Raw genomic sequence first — 17846 nt, forward strand, 5'->3', positions numbered from 1 at the left:
ATAAACTGTAATAAAATTACTACTTTTATTAATTCGTTTTGTGATAACACATGAATGATTAACTAAAATGGATTAATCAAATTGTAACTAATTTTTTAAAAATGCATTTATAAAACAAAACATAAATAACACCTCATGGCTCATTCTCCTAGTTGACGCCACTCTCAACCATTATATGGAGGTGGTCGAGTCATCTCTAATTCGGTAGTCATTACATGGCATGCCATAGATGACTGTGACTACCTTAAAAGGTTTGATTGGGGGTGAGGTGACCAGACACTAACGTAAGATATCATAATGAAAAATGATTAATAATTTTATAAGATATTATTTTTAGATTTATTCAAATAACGAAGAATACATTTTTTTTTGGAGAGAAACAACCAATATTCCTCATGTTAGAGGAATAACTATGAGTCTCTTACATCTCTAGATATATTTATGAGTTCTAATTTTTATTATAAGCATTTATAAACTAATGTATCGTGTCACTCGTCAAGAAATTAAATTTGATTGTGATCGATCTATTCTATTAATGCCACATGATTGTTAATTTGTTCTATCAGCCTTCAAGGGAGATTATGATAAAAAATTTTAATGCCCAAGTTTTTATTTATTTATTTTTTAAATTAAAAAAAGAAGAAGTTGAAGAGTAGGTGAAACGACGCCTTTGCCATAACTTATTTCCTTCAACTTCAATCCAATTCAAATCCTCATAATTAGAAAGAAAAAATAAAAATAAAAAATACAAATCCTGAGAATTTAGGCGCATCCCGCATGCTTCAACGGCATAGATCTCACCGTACTTCTCATAGAGCCTTATCTTCGTACGCACACAGACACAGCACACTCTACCCAAAGAAGAAACTAAAACAATAAAAAACAATAAATAATATTAATTATACAAGAAAAAAAAATATCGTCACCCACACTGAGGAAGCCTCTAGGAAACTGCTCAAGTCGGCAATAAGGCAGAGACTTGGGGGAATAATCGGATTCGTGCGCTCACGAAAGGAAAGAAAAGTATTTCGTCTCATCTTTCAAAGTCTTTGAAATAATCATACAAAGAAATATCGAGTGGATCACAAAGTCCGGATCGGGGGCTATACTTATTGCTTTGGTTTCTTTGGTTACAGCAATAGATACTGCTTATTGCATTTCTCTCTACTTCAAACGATTAAGGCGGAGAATCCAGTAGCACAAGTTCTACATGTATCTATGTCTATCAGTTGTTTGAATTTTTGTTTTTCTTTTTTGTTAGAGAGTTTATCTGTGGTGTAGAAAAGCTTAGATTTTTTTTTTTTTTCATTGTTTTTGTTGTTGATTTGATTTGCAGATGACCGGTAATCTCAGATCAGACAACTCAAATTAGCAAGGTTTGATTTTTTTTTCTTTTTTCTTTTTGAAATAGCAGATCCGAGAGATTGTGATTTTAGTTTTAGTGGGTTTGTTGGTATGTTTTAGTTTGACGTAGTTTTAGAGATTTTAGTGTTATGGGTTTTCTGCTTTTGTAACAAAGTCACAAACTATGATGGAGGGTATGGTTTTTTCTTTTTTATATGTTGTACGAAAAAACAATTTCAGGAGCAACATGTAGGAATTCTTAATCAAGTTTGGTTATTTGCAAATAAATGTAGTTCTTAGTCAACGTTTTTTATGGGTGGCGAGATTTTAGGATAAATCTGTGTCGCTAAAATTGAGGATGTTTTTTATGGTATCAGCTGCACAAGAGGTTCTGGGACCTTGTTGCTTTGATGTTGAGGACACTTCATCATGTAGGCGATGCCCTCCTATGAAAATGCAAGAATTGTCGTGTTGGTAGTAGAAACTGATGGATTATAAGTTACAGACTGTTGGCGTTCTCCCTCAACTTGAAGTAAGTTTCAACCTTCATTTTTCATTTTCATTTTTCTTTTTGATGAGGGAAGCTTTATCCTACATCCCTTAATGTTGTAACGGTAGTCTTGTTTATCATTGCATGCATTTGGTTATAGTCATAGAAATTGAAAGCGCCAGTCGCTGGACTAGTTCATGCATGGTTAGCAAATATTTTAATTTGGACATACAATAAAACCTTGTTGTAATAACGTTTAGGAAGAAGGGGCTCGTTTTCTTTTTTGAATTTTATAATTTTTTGGCGATTAACAGATGGGGTCACTAGACGGAAAATCAGTACATGAGTTCATGGACAAGAGTCATTTTAGCCCGGAGGTAGATGCTCAGAAGTTGCATCCTACTCATACGGTTGAAATTGGATCGTGTTCTGGAGGTCTGCAAGCTAGTAGTAATATAATGTGCATGTTGAGGAATGTTGTGTATGAGAACATAAAGAAGGTGGTTTTCTCAAGTAAACTCAACTTGCTGATGCCCTTTGGGCCACTAGCAATTCTTGCTGAGGGAATGACTGGCCATCGTGTAAGTGGTTGTTCTCCCTGCCTTGAATCATTTGTATTATTGTTCAAGTATGTTTTTGTTTATTTTTGTCTGGTAAATTACAGGGTTGGGTCTTCGTTCTGAGCTTATTGGGTATAACACCTTTGGCTGAGCGTTTAGGTTATGCTACAGAGTAAGAATTTATGGTTTTTTCTAGTTTATTTATTTATTTGAAAGAATATGAATTGTTAAGTAGCTAATGTAATGATTTTCATTGTGATTTAGGCAGCTAGCCTTTTACACTGGACCTACAGGTAAAGTTTTTGTTGTATCTGAATTCAAATTAGTAAATTTCTACCTTTTATCTCTGGTTTTTTTTTTTCTTTATAACGTCAGTACTTAGAAAATCCTGCAAACTTAATTATTGGTTCCGTACAATTTCTGCACGGTATCTCCCTAGTCTTGCTTGCAACTGCCATAGATATTTGTTCATTAGACTTCCCTCTCCCTTCTTATTGATCTTATTGAGAATATCAGACTTGAAAAATAGAAAAGGATTTAATTGGAAAGTAAACTTTTGATTTAATATGCATTCTTGATCAAGAGATCAGGAGATGAACTTTGTTTCTTCTTTGTCAGCCGCAATCATTCTAAAAGTCTATGTAGAGTAATATACTATTTAATGTACGGGTAGTAAGGGATTTATTCTCTTTTTTTCATTTTTGTTTTACTTTTTTAGTTGCATTTTTTATTTGGGATATTGATATTAATTTTAAGGATTGAGGGGTTGGCATTGGTATTGGGCAACTTCGGCTGTCGTAATTGTTTTATTCTTGCTTTGGCAATATAAAGGGCACCAATGTGTAATACTCCCAACATTGTTATCCATGCATGTGCTTAACATTTGGCTTTTTTTGCTGGCATAATTGGTGTCATTCTCATTGTTTATTTTCATCTAGAGGTTGGTAATCAGTTTTCTATCTGGATTTGTTTTTGATAAAGTTAATTGGAATTTGCAGTTGGAGGCCTTTTAAATGCTACTTTTGGGAATGCAACGGAATTGATTATATCAATCTATGCACTGAAAAGGGGACTAATACGTGTTGTTCAGATGTCGTTATTGGGCTCAATTCTGTCAAACATGTTGCTGGTGCTTGGATGCGCATTCTTTTGTGGTGGGCTTGTTTTTAATAAGAAGGACCAGCACTTTGATAAGGTGGACTTATTAGCAGCTTTCCATGGGGTTTTATCTTTACATTTCCTAATTTTTAGTCTTGTGTGTCTTTTTGGACAAAGCTGATTTAAGTTTCCATGCAGGGAACTGCTGCTGTAAGCTCTGGATTGCTCTTGATGGCAGTCATGGGCCTCCTATTTCCAGCTGTTCTTCATTATACCCACACTGAAGCTCATGCTGGGAAGTCAGAATTGGCCCTTTCAAGATTTAGTAGTTGCATTATGCTTGTTGCTTATGCTGCATACCTTTTTTTCCAGCTAAAGGGTCAAAAGAATCAATATGTTCCTCTTAACGAGGTTGGTTATGTTTTCTGTTGTACAGTATCTCTCTTCCTTTCTCTATATCTATCTCTGATTTTTTATTTTATTTAATTAATTAATTAATTAATTTTATTTTTTAAGAATAATAATAATATCATTGAAAGAAAAGGGCAAAGCCCTCGTACACGAAAAGTATACAAGAGAGCCGAATACCTAAAGAGTATTTCAATCTAAAAAACAAATCAAATCTACCAGATTCTCCGAGTCAAAATTAGGAACATTTACAGTAAACCAATCCAAAAGAAATCTAAAAATAGAGTATATTTGAAAAAGCATATTGAGCTCGCTATCCTCAAAGACGTGCTGATTCCTTTCTCTCCAAATGCTCTACATTAAAGAGAGCATGAATAGCTTTCCAGATTACCTCTTTGTGGTGACCCCTCCTTTAAAATTTCCAGCAATGAAGAAGCTCTAGGATGTTACTAGGCATCACCCAAGAGTATGCTATCTAGTCTGGTATGATTTGAGAAATTTCCCCCTTCTAATATTCTTCCATAATCCCACCCCAAACGCTCTGAGAGACTTGTTAGGACACCACCCATCCCATGAAACTTCCAAATTTAGAGTCCACCACCGCTCTCCACATAGCCTTTCTCTCAAGCCCATAGTGCCAAAGCCATTTTCCTAAGAGAGCAGGATTTAATTTCAACAAATTTCAAACCCCTAACCCTCATTTAGAGATTGGCGAACAAACCTTAGATTAGCTTACCAGGCAAACATGGGCTGAAGGGTGTGGTCGTGTTGTGGGTTTATGACTGATTGAGTATTAACAATAGAAAAAATTTAAGAGGATATTAAAAATGCAATTATGAAAAAACTGAAAAGGCTGTGGAGTTGCCTAATAAGGGAGTCTTATAATTGACGTTTCTGCTCCAAAGGTTAAGGGAAAGAGGGAGCTCAAAAATTTGGAATGCTCCATAAATTTTGAGGCTAGAAGTTGGAGGTCTTCTCCGGCTAAGTGCCAAAACCAGCGGGGGTTTTTTGGGGCTAAAAATGCATTTTCCTTCCCCCCTGAGGTGCAGTAGGGGCTTTGGGTTTTTAGGGCTGTTATTGGGCTTTTGTGGGTTTTAGATTTGGATTTTTCCCCTTTTTTAGGGTGTTTTGAGTGTGGGTTTTGGTTGGGTTACCTATGTATACTTCCTTGTGTACTTAGAGGCGCTTTGCGCTTTTTTGATATATAGAACATTACTTATAAAAAAAAAAAAAATTTAATAAAGAAAACTGCTACATTACACCGGACTAATTTTTTTTTTTTGTTCTTTTTGGTTTTGTTCGTTTGTGTGGGTGTTTATGTGTCATCTTCATGACAAGTCATGAGTTTTGAGTCCAAGAATGAAGATTTGCATTAGCATGGCTACCTTGTTAGAATTTTCAGTCATATCCTTATAAACATCAATGGCTCAAACCTCTTTTAATGCTTATGTTGTGGATATTCCAGGTTCCTCATCTTAATCTAGTGGACTGTCACTTTTTGTTTTTCTACATAAGTCAGTATGCTTTTCAGTGCAACATTTGGTTGGCTTCATGACTTGCTAAGACTTTCCAAGTGGGCCTTACTTTATTTGTGTATCCTTTATATTCATTGTTATTTTGTATTATAACACTTAAACTTGGAATGTTCAATTCATTGATTTGTGGTGTGATGCATGTCATCAACTCAGGAAGGGAGTCTGAACGAAGAGGCTTTAGACGATGATGAAGCTCCAGAGATCTCTAAATGGGAATCAATAACTTGGCTTTTTATTATGACTGCTTGGATATCAGTCCTATCTGAATATTTAGTTAATGCAATAGAGGTAATATTTTCTTGTTCGTGCTTTCTCTCTCTCTTTGAAATATTTATTATCATATTTTTTGAAGGAGCAAGCAGGTTTAAAGAATATCATTGATTTTCTTTTGGTTTTCTAGGACGCATTACAATTAGATTCTTCAAGCACACATGTTATGTACAGCACTTTACACTTTGTCTGGCCATGTTTATATGGTTATATCAAATGCTGGCATTGTACCGATTGTTACATATCTGTCATGGTTTGGGCTGTTGACTGGTTGCAAGTATGGACAAAGGAGCAGTTGTTCATACGGTTGAAAGCTAGTCGTAGACGTTACTCAAATGGTCAAAACCCTCACAAATGAAACCTTGAGCAAAATGTTAGATGACTTGATGGGATTGTTGAAAGCCTGTCTCATCAAGCACCATCATCTATCTACCCCCCTCACTTCTTTCATTTTCTTTGCTGCCTCATCTCTTTGTTATTGGTTATTGCAAGCATTGCCTTTTCAGACTAAAAGTGATGGGATTTCTAGTGTTTCTATTGGATAGATTACTTATTTAAGATTGTAGTTGAATGAAAGTTTCGTAGTGTTATTCTACTGACATCGTTTTGCTTCTCTTCTAGTCTTTGATTGATGAACTTTTTGGTTTGCAGGGAGCATCTGTTGCATGGAATATTCCGATTGCATTTATTAGTGTTATTTTGCTCCCTATTGTAGGGAATGCTGCAGAGCATGCAAGTGCTATTATGTTTGCCATGAAAGACAAGCTTGTAAGCTTTTGGACTTTTTCTTCTAACAATTTTTGTTACAATCGGTTGCAATAATTTGAGTTGCGCCCCTTTGCACCTTTCAATGAAATGATTTATTTATCCAAAAAAAAAAAAATTGAGTTTCTCTGCAGGACATTTCCTTAGGAGTGGCAATAGGATCATCAACACAGATATCGATGTTTGGGGTAGGTGCTAACCAGATGGATTTTTTGTTATCTATTTACATTTTAGATTTAACTTGCATTGGAATTTGTATGGCTGTTTGAACTATTCAAAATATCTGTTTGTTATGGACAAGTCATTATACGTTTAGTGCTTCTGCATTGCATTGGAAGTTGTATGGTTGTTTGAACTATTTAAAATATCTCTTATGTTAACGTATCAAAAAAAAAAATCTCTTATGTTATGGACGAGTCGTTATATGTTTAGCGCTTCTGCATGGTAGCAGAGGTACTCTTATTTAGGACTGGCAACTTCAGAGGAAAGGAAGTGATAATTCTGGTTCTTCAGTACTTTTGAAATTAATGTCTTTCATTTTTGAAAGTATATTAGTAATTGGTGTATGATCACCCACTTGCTTCTTGACAAATATACGTATAACCATGGAGGCATGCCTAAGATGTAGGTGGGCATTGATTTCAAGTCTTACTCTCTTTATTTAGCTCCAAAAAATTCCATTACTATATTCTAATTCTTTTCTGCCTTTTTGTTGCCGGTAGTTTAGAGCATAATCGGGTTCTCATATGCTTTGTTGTTCATGCATCCATCTTATCATTGGAATGGCATTACTATATAATTCATTTCGTGCTTGGATGACTTATTCATTAATGAGATATTTTGCATTGACGATTGTGCTTGTTGGACTTTGTTGAATATTTTTCTTTTGGTGTTAAAATCTTCTAAAATCGTCATTATATTGCTGCAGATTCCTTTTTGTGTAGTTGTCGGTTGGATTATGGGGCGATCTATGGACTTAAACTTTCATCTTTTCGAGACAGCAACACTTTTTATAACTGTCTTGGTCGTAGCTTTCTTGCTCCAGGTTTGCATTTCACTTACTAAGAAAAATGAATTTCTATAATTTGCTAAAAATGTTCCATTCTCAAAGAAGGAAGTATTTTAAATAATAGGGGAAATTATACATTACTTGTTATTTGGTTTGAATTCAAGTTGCCAACCTGTTGGTTAAAGTTGCATGTTGTCTACCTGAGATCTAATTGTCTTTGTTTTTGGTACACGACTTCAATGTATTTAGATTGTGATAAGGTTGCTATGGTGTTTCATGTAGGGTGGCAATATAGGTTGACAATTCATGTTCGATTGTCGGGTTCGCGTCGTGTTGAGGCATGGATATAAGACTATATAGATCAACTATAACCTGACCCATTTAATTAAACGGGTCAGACCCTTAACTCTATCTAGCTAATTTCGTGTTGGGTTCATGAGCCGTGCCAAAATTGTCAAACCTTACATTGTGTGTCGAGTTCAAGTCGTGTCGAGATATATGTATAAGTCTACTAATGTCAACTATAACTTGACCCATTTAATTTAATGGGTCAGATCTTTCAACCTTAACCTGCTAAGTTCGTGGGTCATGTAAAAAATTGCCGCTCCTAGTTTCATGGATCTGGCACATGATTTGCACCTGAGAATTTTGAATTAAAGAATGTGACCTAAGTGTGTAAAGTGCAAATTTTTAAACAACCGGTGGGCAACTCAAATTTGATCCAATAACAAATGGATAGTGTAATTAATCCCAAAATATTATATGTATGCCACGAGAGGCTGTAATTCAAAGTCGATGGTGCCAAATTGTAAAGTCCTCCTGCATTCTAAGTTGTGTTGTTTGCCCAGTGTGCTGTGAACAAGCTTGTGTTAATAATTTCTCTTATATGTTTCCAATGTTTTGTTTGCAGGAAGGAACTTCTAATTACTTTAAAGGACTAATGCTTATACTTTGCTATCTGATAGTCGCTGCAAGTTTCTTTGTACATGTAGATTCTTCAGCGGGTCAGTTTTAAATGAAAGCTTCTCTGTTTCTCCTGCTTAAGTTTCACCTAGTCTGGTTTCAATTGAACATTTGTCATTGTAAGAACACGCCATATAAAGCTCATCTTGACGTCGGGGGTGACCATATTAGCATTGAATTGGTTATTTTGCAGATGGTGGTCAAGTAGGAACATAGTCAATAAAGCCATTGATTCATAAGGTTGATCTCCGACAGCTTCGGTCCTTTATGCTGTATTGTATATATTTCAATTTTCAACTTTTCTCCCTGCTTGTGCTTCTGAGTAAATTCAGATAACCGATATCTTGCCTATTATGTTCTCTGTTCATCAGCCTTCTGCTTGGACACCACATGTTCGCGTAGATTACAAGAAGTGTATTATAGAAAAAAAAGGAAGATTTCCATCTTATTTGAAGGTGTAAATTTATCGCCATGAATGGGAATCTTCGAAACAGATGGAAACCATCAGGACTGGTGATAAGAGCATTGGTTTTAGGATTACCATAAACTGATGCTTTTTTGTTTTGTATCATTATTGTAATTTTACATTATATTCTTTCTTTTATTTTCTAATTAATGACATGTTCCAATTAATTACCATTTTACTCTTAAACGGTATATTGTTACGGTGGCAGTCTAACCCAGAGCGTAATAACCTTGGCTCTTTTTGTTAATTTTTAAGAGGGTATTTTTGGTTTTTGATTTTTGATTTTTGGTTGAAAAAGTGTTGCGATGTGGTATAGTGTTTTATGTTTAGGGTTAATATTCTTGTTTTGAAAACAAAAAATAGAAAGGGAAAATGAAAAAGCGTTTGGCAACACTTTAGAGAAAGTATTAACACAATTCTTACAAAAGCACTCAAAATTATTGTTATTTTTATGTTTTATCACAATTAAAAAGTAAAAAGCACTCTTTACCAAATGAACGCTACAATATTTTCTATGTGCATGGTGGGATCTTGGTAATTTTTAGTCGGAAAATATTTGCCAAAAAATTGTGATTTTGATTGGGAAAAACTTTGGAATACGTGGATGTGACTCAACGTCGTATTAGTGGGGGCAGACCAATCACGACCATGAGGCATATTAGCTCCATCTGTTGGCTGCCCACAGAAGGAATGAAGGATGGTGTCGTGTCGGTTGTTCCATCGCTTTTTTCTTGTTGCGGCTTCTTACCGTGAATTTGCGAGTGACTTTTGGTTTTCATGGGGTTCAAATTCTCAATTAATAACATATAAAATATTTAATTAAAATAAAAAGTAAATTTCAAAGATTGGGTGTGAAAGCAACACCCTTGCCCGCTTTATCTTAAAACTAGAACTGGTTCACAATTCATGTTCACGTGTGAGATTGGAATCGTGTCGAAGTATGAGTATAAGGTTATATAGATTAACTTTAACCCAATTCATTTAATTAAACAGCTCATAACCCATTACTCCAACCCGTTAAATTTATGTTGGATTTGTATTGCAAGTATTAAAAAATTGCCAACATGTTAGATTAAACAATCCTAGAATAGTATGCAGGAGTTTCAAATAGTTGCCCCCTACGCCTCTACATTATTCCGTCTCTGACTCTCTGTTAAAAAGAGAATCCTTCAAAGATTCATGTTGACCTCTTGTGGCAAACTCCAATCAAATTCCGGAGAGCTTAAGTATAAACGGCGCGTAGATAGGCATGCAGCAGCAGCAGTTACCTTCCACCAAACATTCAACCCATGGGTTGATGCGTATACGGAAAGCATAAGACTTTTTTTGTTTTTACTTCAAACGGTAGAGGGTTGGATTGAAAGACTTTTCTTAACGTGGGACTCAGATCTTAAAGAAATTTGACATGGGTTTTCCAAGCTCTCCAATCACAATTGAGGACATGTTACTTTCAATCCTTTGTGAGCTTTGAGTTTGATGGGTGTGTGTTTGTTTTTCAAGTGATTGATTATATGAAAGTTTGGTGCTACTGCTACCAAGGCTGCCCAACTTTTCCATGACATATATTATAAGGTCGGTTGATAGATCCATGCCCCCCACTGCAGTAGAATCTGATAATTGTTGAGGAAGAGAAATGGGTGGTGAAGAAGAAGATCGGCAAGCACCCTTACTAAGTAGCCCTTCATCACCTGATGACCATCAGGAGGACCCTCGCAAAAGAACTGGTAATTTAAGGAAATATCTTCATTCATTCTTCACGCTTTTTTTTCCAATATGTTTCGATCATCATGAACATAAACAAGCAAACGACAGCTAGCTTTCCATTTTTTCTGCTTTGGGTATATGTAGTTTTGAGAACCTGTCTCTGGGTAGATGCCAAAATCATATGTTTGAGAATTTCTTTTTCTTGTTCAACGAGTTCTAGGAAACAGAAGTTGCATGTGCTCGTGCCTTATCTGCTGCTACATATTAGCAGCAGAGCCGTTTGGTGAAATGTGAAGGAAGAAATATCTCTCTCTTCAATTGTTGGAAACAAACCAAAACAATTCAGATGGCATAAAATATCTTTCTCTTCAACTGTCAGCCTTATTGACTTATTGCCTAATGCCACGTCCGAACACACGATTAGGCAATGCACTACACAAATCTGGGTGGTTTTACTCTTGGCTGCTGCGGCAGTGTTTGGTAGGTTAGATTGGCAGTTGGCATTTTTGAGAGAGAGAACAAATGGTCCAAACACTATCATTGTGCATAGTTCTCTTCATAATACACGCAGTATACAAATCATGGTGTTGACATTGAAGCTTGAAATTAAATTTGAAATGTTGAAAAAACTACAAGAGATCTTCTATAATTTATTTTAATTAACAGCACGTAGGCCAAATCCAGAGGTTATATTGGTATCTTTTTACAGCATAAGTATTTGAGCAGTTATGAAGTAGAGTTTATTTGAAAGTTTTAAGCTTTGGTGTAATTGATTATTTGGGCTAATATTGATATATTTTGTGAAGGGACCGAGTGGACGGCTATAGCACATGTAATAACAGGAGTGATTGGGGCAGGAGTTTTGTCTCTTGCTTGGAGCGTGGCTCAGCTTGGGTGGATTGCAGGTCCACTGCTCATGATTGCGTTTGCAGGCATAACCATTGTATCCACAAACCTTCTGTGTGACTGCTATAGATACCCTGATCCTGAACATGGCCCCTCTAGAATCAGGTCCTATATGGAGGCTGTCAAACTGTATTTGGGTGAGAGATTCAATCCCATTTTTTCTAATTAATTTATTTTTTGTCATCACATCACATCTCTCGCCCATCAATCAATGACGCAGACACAGCTAGCATTATTTTGCCATACTGGGTAGCTATACTTGTCTTCCATGTTGAACTTAATTAAAAAAAAAAGTGGACCCATGCATTTAACAAAAAATCAAAGAATACTCCATTTTCAAAGCTTTTATCCGAATTTTCAGTAATTTGTTGTTTGGATTATTGGAGATCTTTATCTCTCTTATCTCACATCCCATACGTGTTGAAATTTTAGGAGATAAGAACCAAAAGGTGTGCGGAGTAATTGTGAATGAGAGCTTATATGGGACTGGAATTGCTTATATCATTACGTCTGCTAGCAGCATAAGGTATTTGTCATGAACATTTTTCTCTTTATATTCTTTATTCAAAAGAAAGTTTTCTCTAAAAAAAATTCCTTTAACTCAATTTACTATGCTAAATAATTCATATCGTTTAATAGATAAATTGAGTCGAAGGAAATAAAAAATAAGTAAACGCATCCTGACTCTTAATGGTGGCCATTGTTTTCCAACCACTCTATAGAAAGGCACTCGTAAGTTGTTGCATTGACTTGATGGTATACCTGTTGGTCCAAAATCCAAACAACTAGCCTACTTACTACTTAGATATCTCTATGGACTTGGGGCGAAAAACTCCCAAACTGTATTTTTTATTGGGTCTTTGCAATATCATTTTCTTGGGTCTTGGCCCAATAAAAGCACCATTTTTGTTCCTCTTACCAAAAGCCAGGTAATTTAGGATAGGAAATAAAGTAATATGAAGGGAATACCGGAATATTGAGCATGGGCCCTAAGCAAATAAAGATTTTGTCACCATGCTTTCAGTTTCCCATCAATTTTGAGTCATGTGATCCGGGGTGAAAAAGAAAAAAGGGGTTACTTCAGCAGTATTAGCGTGAAATAATAGAAAAAATTAAATTAAAATCACAAGTTTATATACTTTGTGGGTTATAGAGGTTGCTCTACATAGTTTATGCAGTTATTCTTACAAACTCACCAAATAATATCTTAATGGTGAAAAAATTAAAACAACAAAATTTAACAAATAAGTTAAATTATTTACAAGTGGATTAAACTGTAACTATAGTTTGTAAAGAACTTATAAATAGAACAAGATATTTTCATTTCAAGTTAAATAAAAAATAACCATTTCATTTTGGGATAGATTAGATTTCACATCATAACGCTTACTGTTGGCTCATCAGTCATTCCATCTCCTTAATTTAGTTGGAGATGATAAGATTCCAGCTACCGCCCAATTCCAAAGTTTCTCAAATTGTAAATGACAAGAAAGGTCATGTTAGGTACTTTGAGGAAAGAAACTCAGCAACAAGAGTTTACCATACAGGATTGAGAGTTTGAGACGTACCTTTTAGCATTGATGGCTATTGGCTGTGTGAATAATTGTGATTAAATCGGTATCAGACTTCCTTTAGAAAATGGACGTAGTTTTCTTTCTCTTTTTGGTTCCCCAGTCATTCTCCATTTGGCTGCTTTCAATCAGGGCCACTAATTTTTAATTCGATTTACGTACTTAATACGAACTCAACAAGAAATTAAATGTTAAGGTTCAAGGATCTAACCCGTTTAATTAAAAAAGATGTGTTAGAATTTACTTGTATAATCTTATATTTATACTTGAACATGATTTGAATTGGATACACCAATGACAATTTTTGATACGACTTGTAAACTTGACATGAAATTAGCGACTTGAGATTAAGAGATCTAAATTAAATGAATATATAATCTTATATCTACACGCCGCCACCCTACTTTCAACTGCAAATGACAAAATTTATCCTTGCTTTTAACCAAGTTCTTTGACAAAGAAGAAGGCTGACCAGTAACCACTCACCCACTCGCCTGTGGCCCTGAAAGGTTAAGTCATGCTACTCTTTTCTTCAGAATAAAGTAGGGAGAAAGTAACAAAGGGGGAAGTGAAAAGGCCGTGATGAACACGGCAGCCGATTCCTCAATTATTGTTTAGAGTCTACATGAGACTATATGTTAGATATATCTTCATCTTCCAGTGCTGATATAGTTGGCTAGTTATTCACTCTAGAAGACCTATGCTTTACAGTTTACACCTAAACCGGTCTCCTCCTTAGGTAAGCAACATCGATCCGACTTCAGCAGTCACAAGCATGCATGAGTGGGTTTTTTTTTTTTTAATTGCATTGCTGTATGTGTGGCATGGTGTTTTGCGGTCTTTTAGGCCTTTTATATTGGGGTGTGGCATAGTGTTTGGTGTCTTAGGCCTTTTATATATATATTGGGCATACAGGTAGCAAACTCAATGGGCTTGTTTTGAGTTGAAAATAAACATTATGGCTGTCGAACACTCTTTCCAAGTAGCTAATAATGGTTCCTGTGATGACGATGGGCATCCGAAAAGAACTGGTAAAAAGCTTTTTCCAGTACCCATTCCCTGATTCCTTTACTTTCAATTCGTCTTGGAACTCAATGCGTGTGGGCAACTCAAATCCTCAGGAACCTTACGGAGTTGCGTCGCTCATATCATTACTGCTGTTATTGGAGCTGGAGTTCTGTCTCTGGCATGGAGTACTGCACAGTTAGGATGGATAGCAGGGCCAGCTTCCTTGCTCTGTTTTGCAATTATCACCTATATTTCTGCATTCCTCCTTTCCGATTGTTACAGGTGTCCTGATTCCATAACCGGAACACGAAACTACTCTTATATGGATGCTGTTAGAGTGAATCTTGGTAGTATAACCCGACCCCTTTTATTCTTTTAGAACTTCTACCTGATCTTCAACTACTTGGGACATTCTTTATAAAGACTGCTACTTTTATATATATATATATATGCCCCCTGATCTGGTTTAGTGAAGTTCAGGAAAAAAACATACGTGGTTTTGTGGTTTCCTGCAATATTTCAGCTTATATGGGACTGGTATTGTTTATGTAATCACTACAGCAACCAGTATGAGGTACTTACCCTGCGAATAGAGAAGAAATAGAATTATGTGTCTTGGGAATTTTTCTCTGCGCCATCTCTCAATTTATCTTTTCTTCTTCTGTTTTCTTTTTTTTCTTTAGCAAATGCCCATTTCATTAGCTTCTCTTTCTTTTCTTTCTCCTTCCCTACTTTATTTCAAGTTTGAGAGTTTCTTCATTGTAATGCTTTTATTTTTCTTTGGTTGACATATTAACGCACGCAGAGCAATTCAGAGATCAAACTGTTACCACAGAGAAGGGCACCAAGCTGCATGTACATATGGGGATACTTTTTACATGCTTCTGTTTGGACTTATTCAGATTGTCATGTCACAGATTCCTGATTTCCATAACATGGAATGGCTTTCGATCGTTGCTGCGCTCATGTCCTTTACCTACTCTTTTATCGGATTCGGACTTGGCGTTGCAAAAGTAATAGGTATAGCTCTGAATTTTCCATCTGTCAATTTAGAGACACCCATTTTTTCTACAGCTACAACTCATTGATCACTTATGACTTACCACTTTATACAATAGAAAGAAAAGTTGTCTCTCTCATTCACTAAAAGCTATAGTACTTCATCTAGTCATCCCAAAAGGATAAGTTATAAAAAATTATGAATTTAATCATTTAATTAATATTTTAATAATTTTCTTACGTACGGGCTCAAACTCAATAAGTGAGGTCTAATACGCTGAATATATTTAATTGAAATTTGGGATAAAATGTAAAATCAAGGTTTGAACTCAAAATTTTTACTCTGATAACATGTTAAATCATTAATTATCCAAACAAAATAAGCTTATAGGAAATAATTTTAATAATTTAATTAATACTTTAACACTGATATAATTTATGAAAAGAATAAAAATCGCAACTTCTTTGAATTTTATATTTTCTTGTCGCTCTAAACTCGCAAAAACAATAGTTTCAACTGAAATGAGCATGGGCGGAATTATATGTAACCTTTGGGGTGCAGTAGCCCCCAAAAATTTTAAAATTTTCTCTATATCATTTGGTTTATGGGATAGATTGCTTTTTTTTTTTTTATTAGTCCCACACCTAAAATTCCAGTGCCGCCCCTGAAGCTGAAATGAGCATCATGCAAACTATCTGGTTTCATCAAGGAAAGCATTTCGAACAGCCAGATGGAGGGTAGGAAACACAGTTGCCTTGTCATTTATGAAATTAAAAATCTTGTGTTTGTCATTGCAGAAAATGGAACGATTATGGGGAGCATTTCAGGAGTCCCAACTACTAATATTGCTGATAAATTATGGTTAGCCTTTCAAGCACTTGGGGACATTGCATTCGCCTATCCATACTCAATTATTGTTCTTGAGATACAGGTATGGATCGCAGTCTTTCAATAAACCAAATTATGACCAAAAGCAACAGAGAATTTCAAGCAGTTAGTGAGAAATTAATTTCATTCAAGTATCTAAAATGAACTGTGTTGACATTTGTTAAACGAAGGACACTTTGAGGTCCCCACCTGCAGAAAACCGGACCATGAAGAAGGCCTCGATGGCTGCCATCTTTATCACAACCTTCTTCTACCTCTGCTGTGGATGCTTTGGATATGCAGCCTTTGGGAATGCTACTCCAGGAAACCTATTGACTGGATTTGGTTTCTATGAACCTTACTGGCTCATTGACCTTGCTAATGCTTGCATTGTTCTCCATTTGGTGGGAGGATATCAGGTACTACTAACCCAAGTCTACAAAATTATTTTCCTTTTGCCCTAATACCATGATAAATCACTACTTATCACAAAAACTTAAGTTGATAAAAAATAATTTGATTTAATCATTTAATTAATATTCTAATATTTACGCTCTTCTTCACACGTTTTATCTCACAGATCTATTCTCAGCCCGTATTTGCATTTGCTGAAAGATGGTTTACCAAGAAATTTCCAAACAGTGGGTTTGTAAATAATTTCTACACCTTCAAACTCCCACTGTTGCCGGGATTCAAGTGGAATCTTCTCAGGCTATGTTTCCGAACTGCATATGTCATATCAACCACTATAATTGCAATGCTGTTCCCTTACTTCAACCAAGTCTTGGGACTCTTAGGGGCCTTGAACTTTTGGCCTTTGACCATTTATTTCCCTGTGGAAATGTACTTTGTACAAAAGAAAATAGGGGCTTGGACAAAGAAATGGATTGTTCTTAGGACATTTAGCTTGGTTTGCTTTGTTGTGACTGTTTTGGGTTTGATCGGTTCACTTGAAGGACTTATAAGCGCCAAGTTGAGCTGAGGGATACATGTAATTCCCAAAATGAATTGGGAGAAAACAATGTATACATACGTTATGTTATAGTGTCAACAAGTTTGGACAAGAAGAGGGACACGATGGAAAGCTTGAACAGCAAGGTGGACAACTCGAATGAAGATCAGACAAGAAGAGATGAAACTTTTTCTCTGTTATCAAGAGTTCAGTTACCTAACTTTCAGTTTTCAGCCTATCTGATCTACTCTGATTATGCTTATTTTGAATTGGTTGCTTAATTATCAGATTGTACAATTTGATTAGAGCAGTAATTTATATTGTAATCAACGTATACTGTATACACTCATAAATTGTAACTATAGTCAATAAATATATTGATACACTCTGCTCTCTGTTTTGGTGTGTTGCAAAAACCAAAACAGCCTCCTTCAAATTTATATGAGTTTTTAAAATAAATAGTAATTTAACATCATATCAGAGTAAAACGTCTTGAGTACAATTTTTACTATTTTTTGGTAATTTTTTTTTTTAATTGGTAGTGACGCAGTCACGCTCTGACTGGTGCCGATATGTCACCGTGCAGTTTCTTAGTAACATGTCGTAGTGGATCATATTTATTTGCCGCCGAGTAGCGAGGAATCCGGATCCTGTCTTACTAGAATTTGGCAAACCATTATGCCCAAAGAAGACGGCTTGTTGTATTAGGAATTTATGAGATAGTTATCCAACTTATCCTGGATAAATTGATAATGGAAGGAAAAGCGCAGACCCTTTGCCTACTTTCAACTGCGAAGGACAAAATTTATCCTTGTTTAAACCATTTACTTGGTCAAAGAAGAAGACTAACCACCCACCCCACTCGCCCGTGGTCGTGAAATTCAGAATAAAGTTCGGGAGAAATCGACAAAGGTGGGACGTGAAAATGCC

General features: G+C 35.6%; 2 protein-coding genes across 7 annotated transcripts; both read left to right on the top strand.

Moving 5' to 3' along the window:
- The first annotated feature begins 905 nt into the window (after positions 1 to 905).
- On the top strand, positions 906 to 9081 carry LOC132173860 (vacuolar cation/proton exchanger 2-like). Of its 4 annotated transcripts, none has more exons than XM_059585508.1 (15): positions 908 to 1212; positions 1337 to 1376; positions 1722 to 1876; positions 2149 to 2415; positions 2499 to 2566; positions 2659 to 2687; positions 3393 to 3589; positions 3691 to 3903; positions 5589 to 5723; positions 6357 to 6473; positions 6605 to 6658; positions 7399 to 7515; positions 8390 to 8483; positions 8636 to 8682; positions 8814 to 9081. In XM_059585508.1, exons 3-14 carry the CDS (start codon positions 1832 to 1834, stop codon positions 8656 to 8658), a joined length of 1359 nt encoding a protein of 452 aa, XP_059441491.1. In that variant the 5' UTR covers positions 908 to 1212; positions 1337 to 1376; positions 1722 to 1831; the 3' UTR covers positions 8659 to 8682; positions 8814 to 9081. The 4 variants fall into 4 exon arrangements, 3 of the variants coding, with proteins under 3 accessions (XP_059441492.1, XP_059441491.1, XP_059441490.1); XM_059585507.1 differs by having other exon boundaries at positions 910 to 1023; positions 1137 to 1212; positions 8636 to 9081; XR_009439352.1 differs by lacking the exons at positions 8636 to 8682; positions 8814 to 9081 and adding an exon at positions 7762 to 7872 and having other exon boundaries at positions 8390 to 8479.
- A 1188-nt stretch (positions 9082 to 10269) lies between these two features.
- LOC132173872 (probable amino acid permease 7) lies at positions 10270 to 17301 on the top strand. Of its 3 annotated transcripts, none has more exons than XM_059585535.1 (8): positions 11957 to 12044; positions 14005 to 14120; positions 14211 to 14444; positions 14578 to 14671; positions 14903 to 15117; positions 15895 to 16028; positions 16156 to 16383; positions 16545 to 17301. In XM_059585535.1, exons 2-8 carry the CDS (start codon positions 14048 to 14050, stop codon positions 16944 to 16946), a joined length of 1380 nt encoding a protein of 459 aa, XP_059441518.1. In that variant the 5' UTR covers positions 11957 to 12044; positions 14005 to 14047; the 3' UTR covers positions 16947 to 17301. The 3 variants fall into 3 exon arrangements, with proteins under 3 accessions (XP_059441516.1, XP_059441518.1, XP_059441517.1); XM_059585534.1 differs by lacking the exon at positions 11957 to 12044 and adding an exon at positions 12798 to 13828; XM_059585533.1 differs by lacking the exons at positions 14005 to 14120; positions 14211 to 14444; positions 14578 to 14671 and adding exons at positions 10270 to 10632; positions 11419 to 11655 and having other exon boundaries at positions 11951 to 12044.
- The last annotated feature ends 545 nt before the right edge of the window (positions 17302 to 17846 follow it).

Source organism: Corylus avellana, chromosome ca3, assembly GCF_901000735.1.
Source record: "Corylus avellana chromosome ca3, CavTom2PMs-1.0".
In the NCBI taxonomy this organism is placed as follows: domain Eukaryota; kingdom Viridiplantae; phylum Streptophyta; class Magnoliopsida; order Fagales; family Betulaceae; genus Corylus; species Corylus avellana.

Excerpts from the sequence above, each read along its gene's own strand:
- LOC132173860 (XM_059585508.1), top strand. The coding sequence starts at position 1,832 with ATGGATTATAAGTTACAGACTGTTGGCGTTCTCCCTCAACTTGAA. Across the intron at positions 2,416-2,498 it reads AGGGAATGACTGGCCATCGT|GGTTGGGTCTTCGTTCTGAG; the intron begins GTAAGTGGTTGT and ends GGTAAATTACAG. Across the intron at positions 6,659-7,398 it reads CACAGATATCGATGTTTGGG|ATTCCTTTTTGTGTAGTTGT; the intron begins GTAGGTGCTAAC and ends ATATTGCTGCAG.
- LOC132173872 (XM_059585533.1), top strand. The coding sequence starts at position 10,542 with ATGGGTGGTGAAGAAGAAGATCGGCAAGCACCCTTACTAAGTAGCCCT. Across the intron at positions 16,029-16,155 it reads TTATTGTTCTTGAGATACAG|GACACTTTGAGGTCCCCACC; the intron begins GTATGGATCGCA and ends TGTTAAACGAAG. Across the intron at positions 16,384-16,544 it reads ATTTGGTGGGAGGATATCAG|ATCTATTCTCAGCCCGTATT; the intron begins GTACTACTAACC and ends TTTATCTCACAG.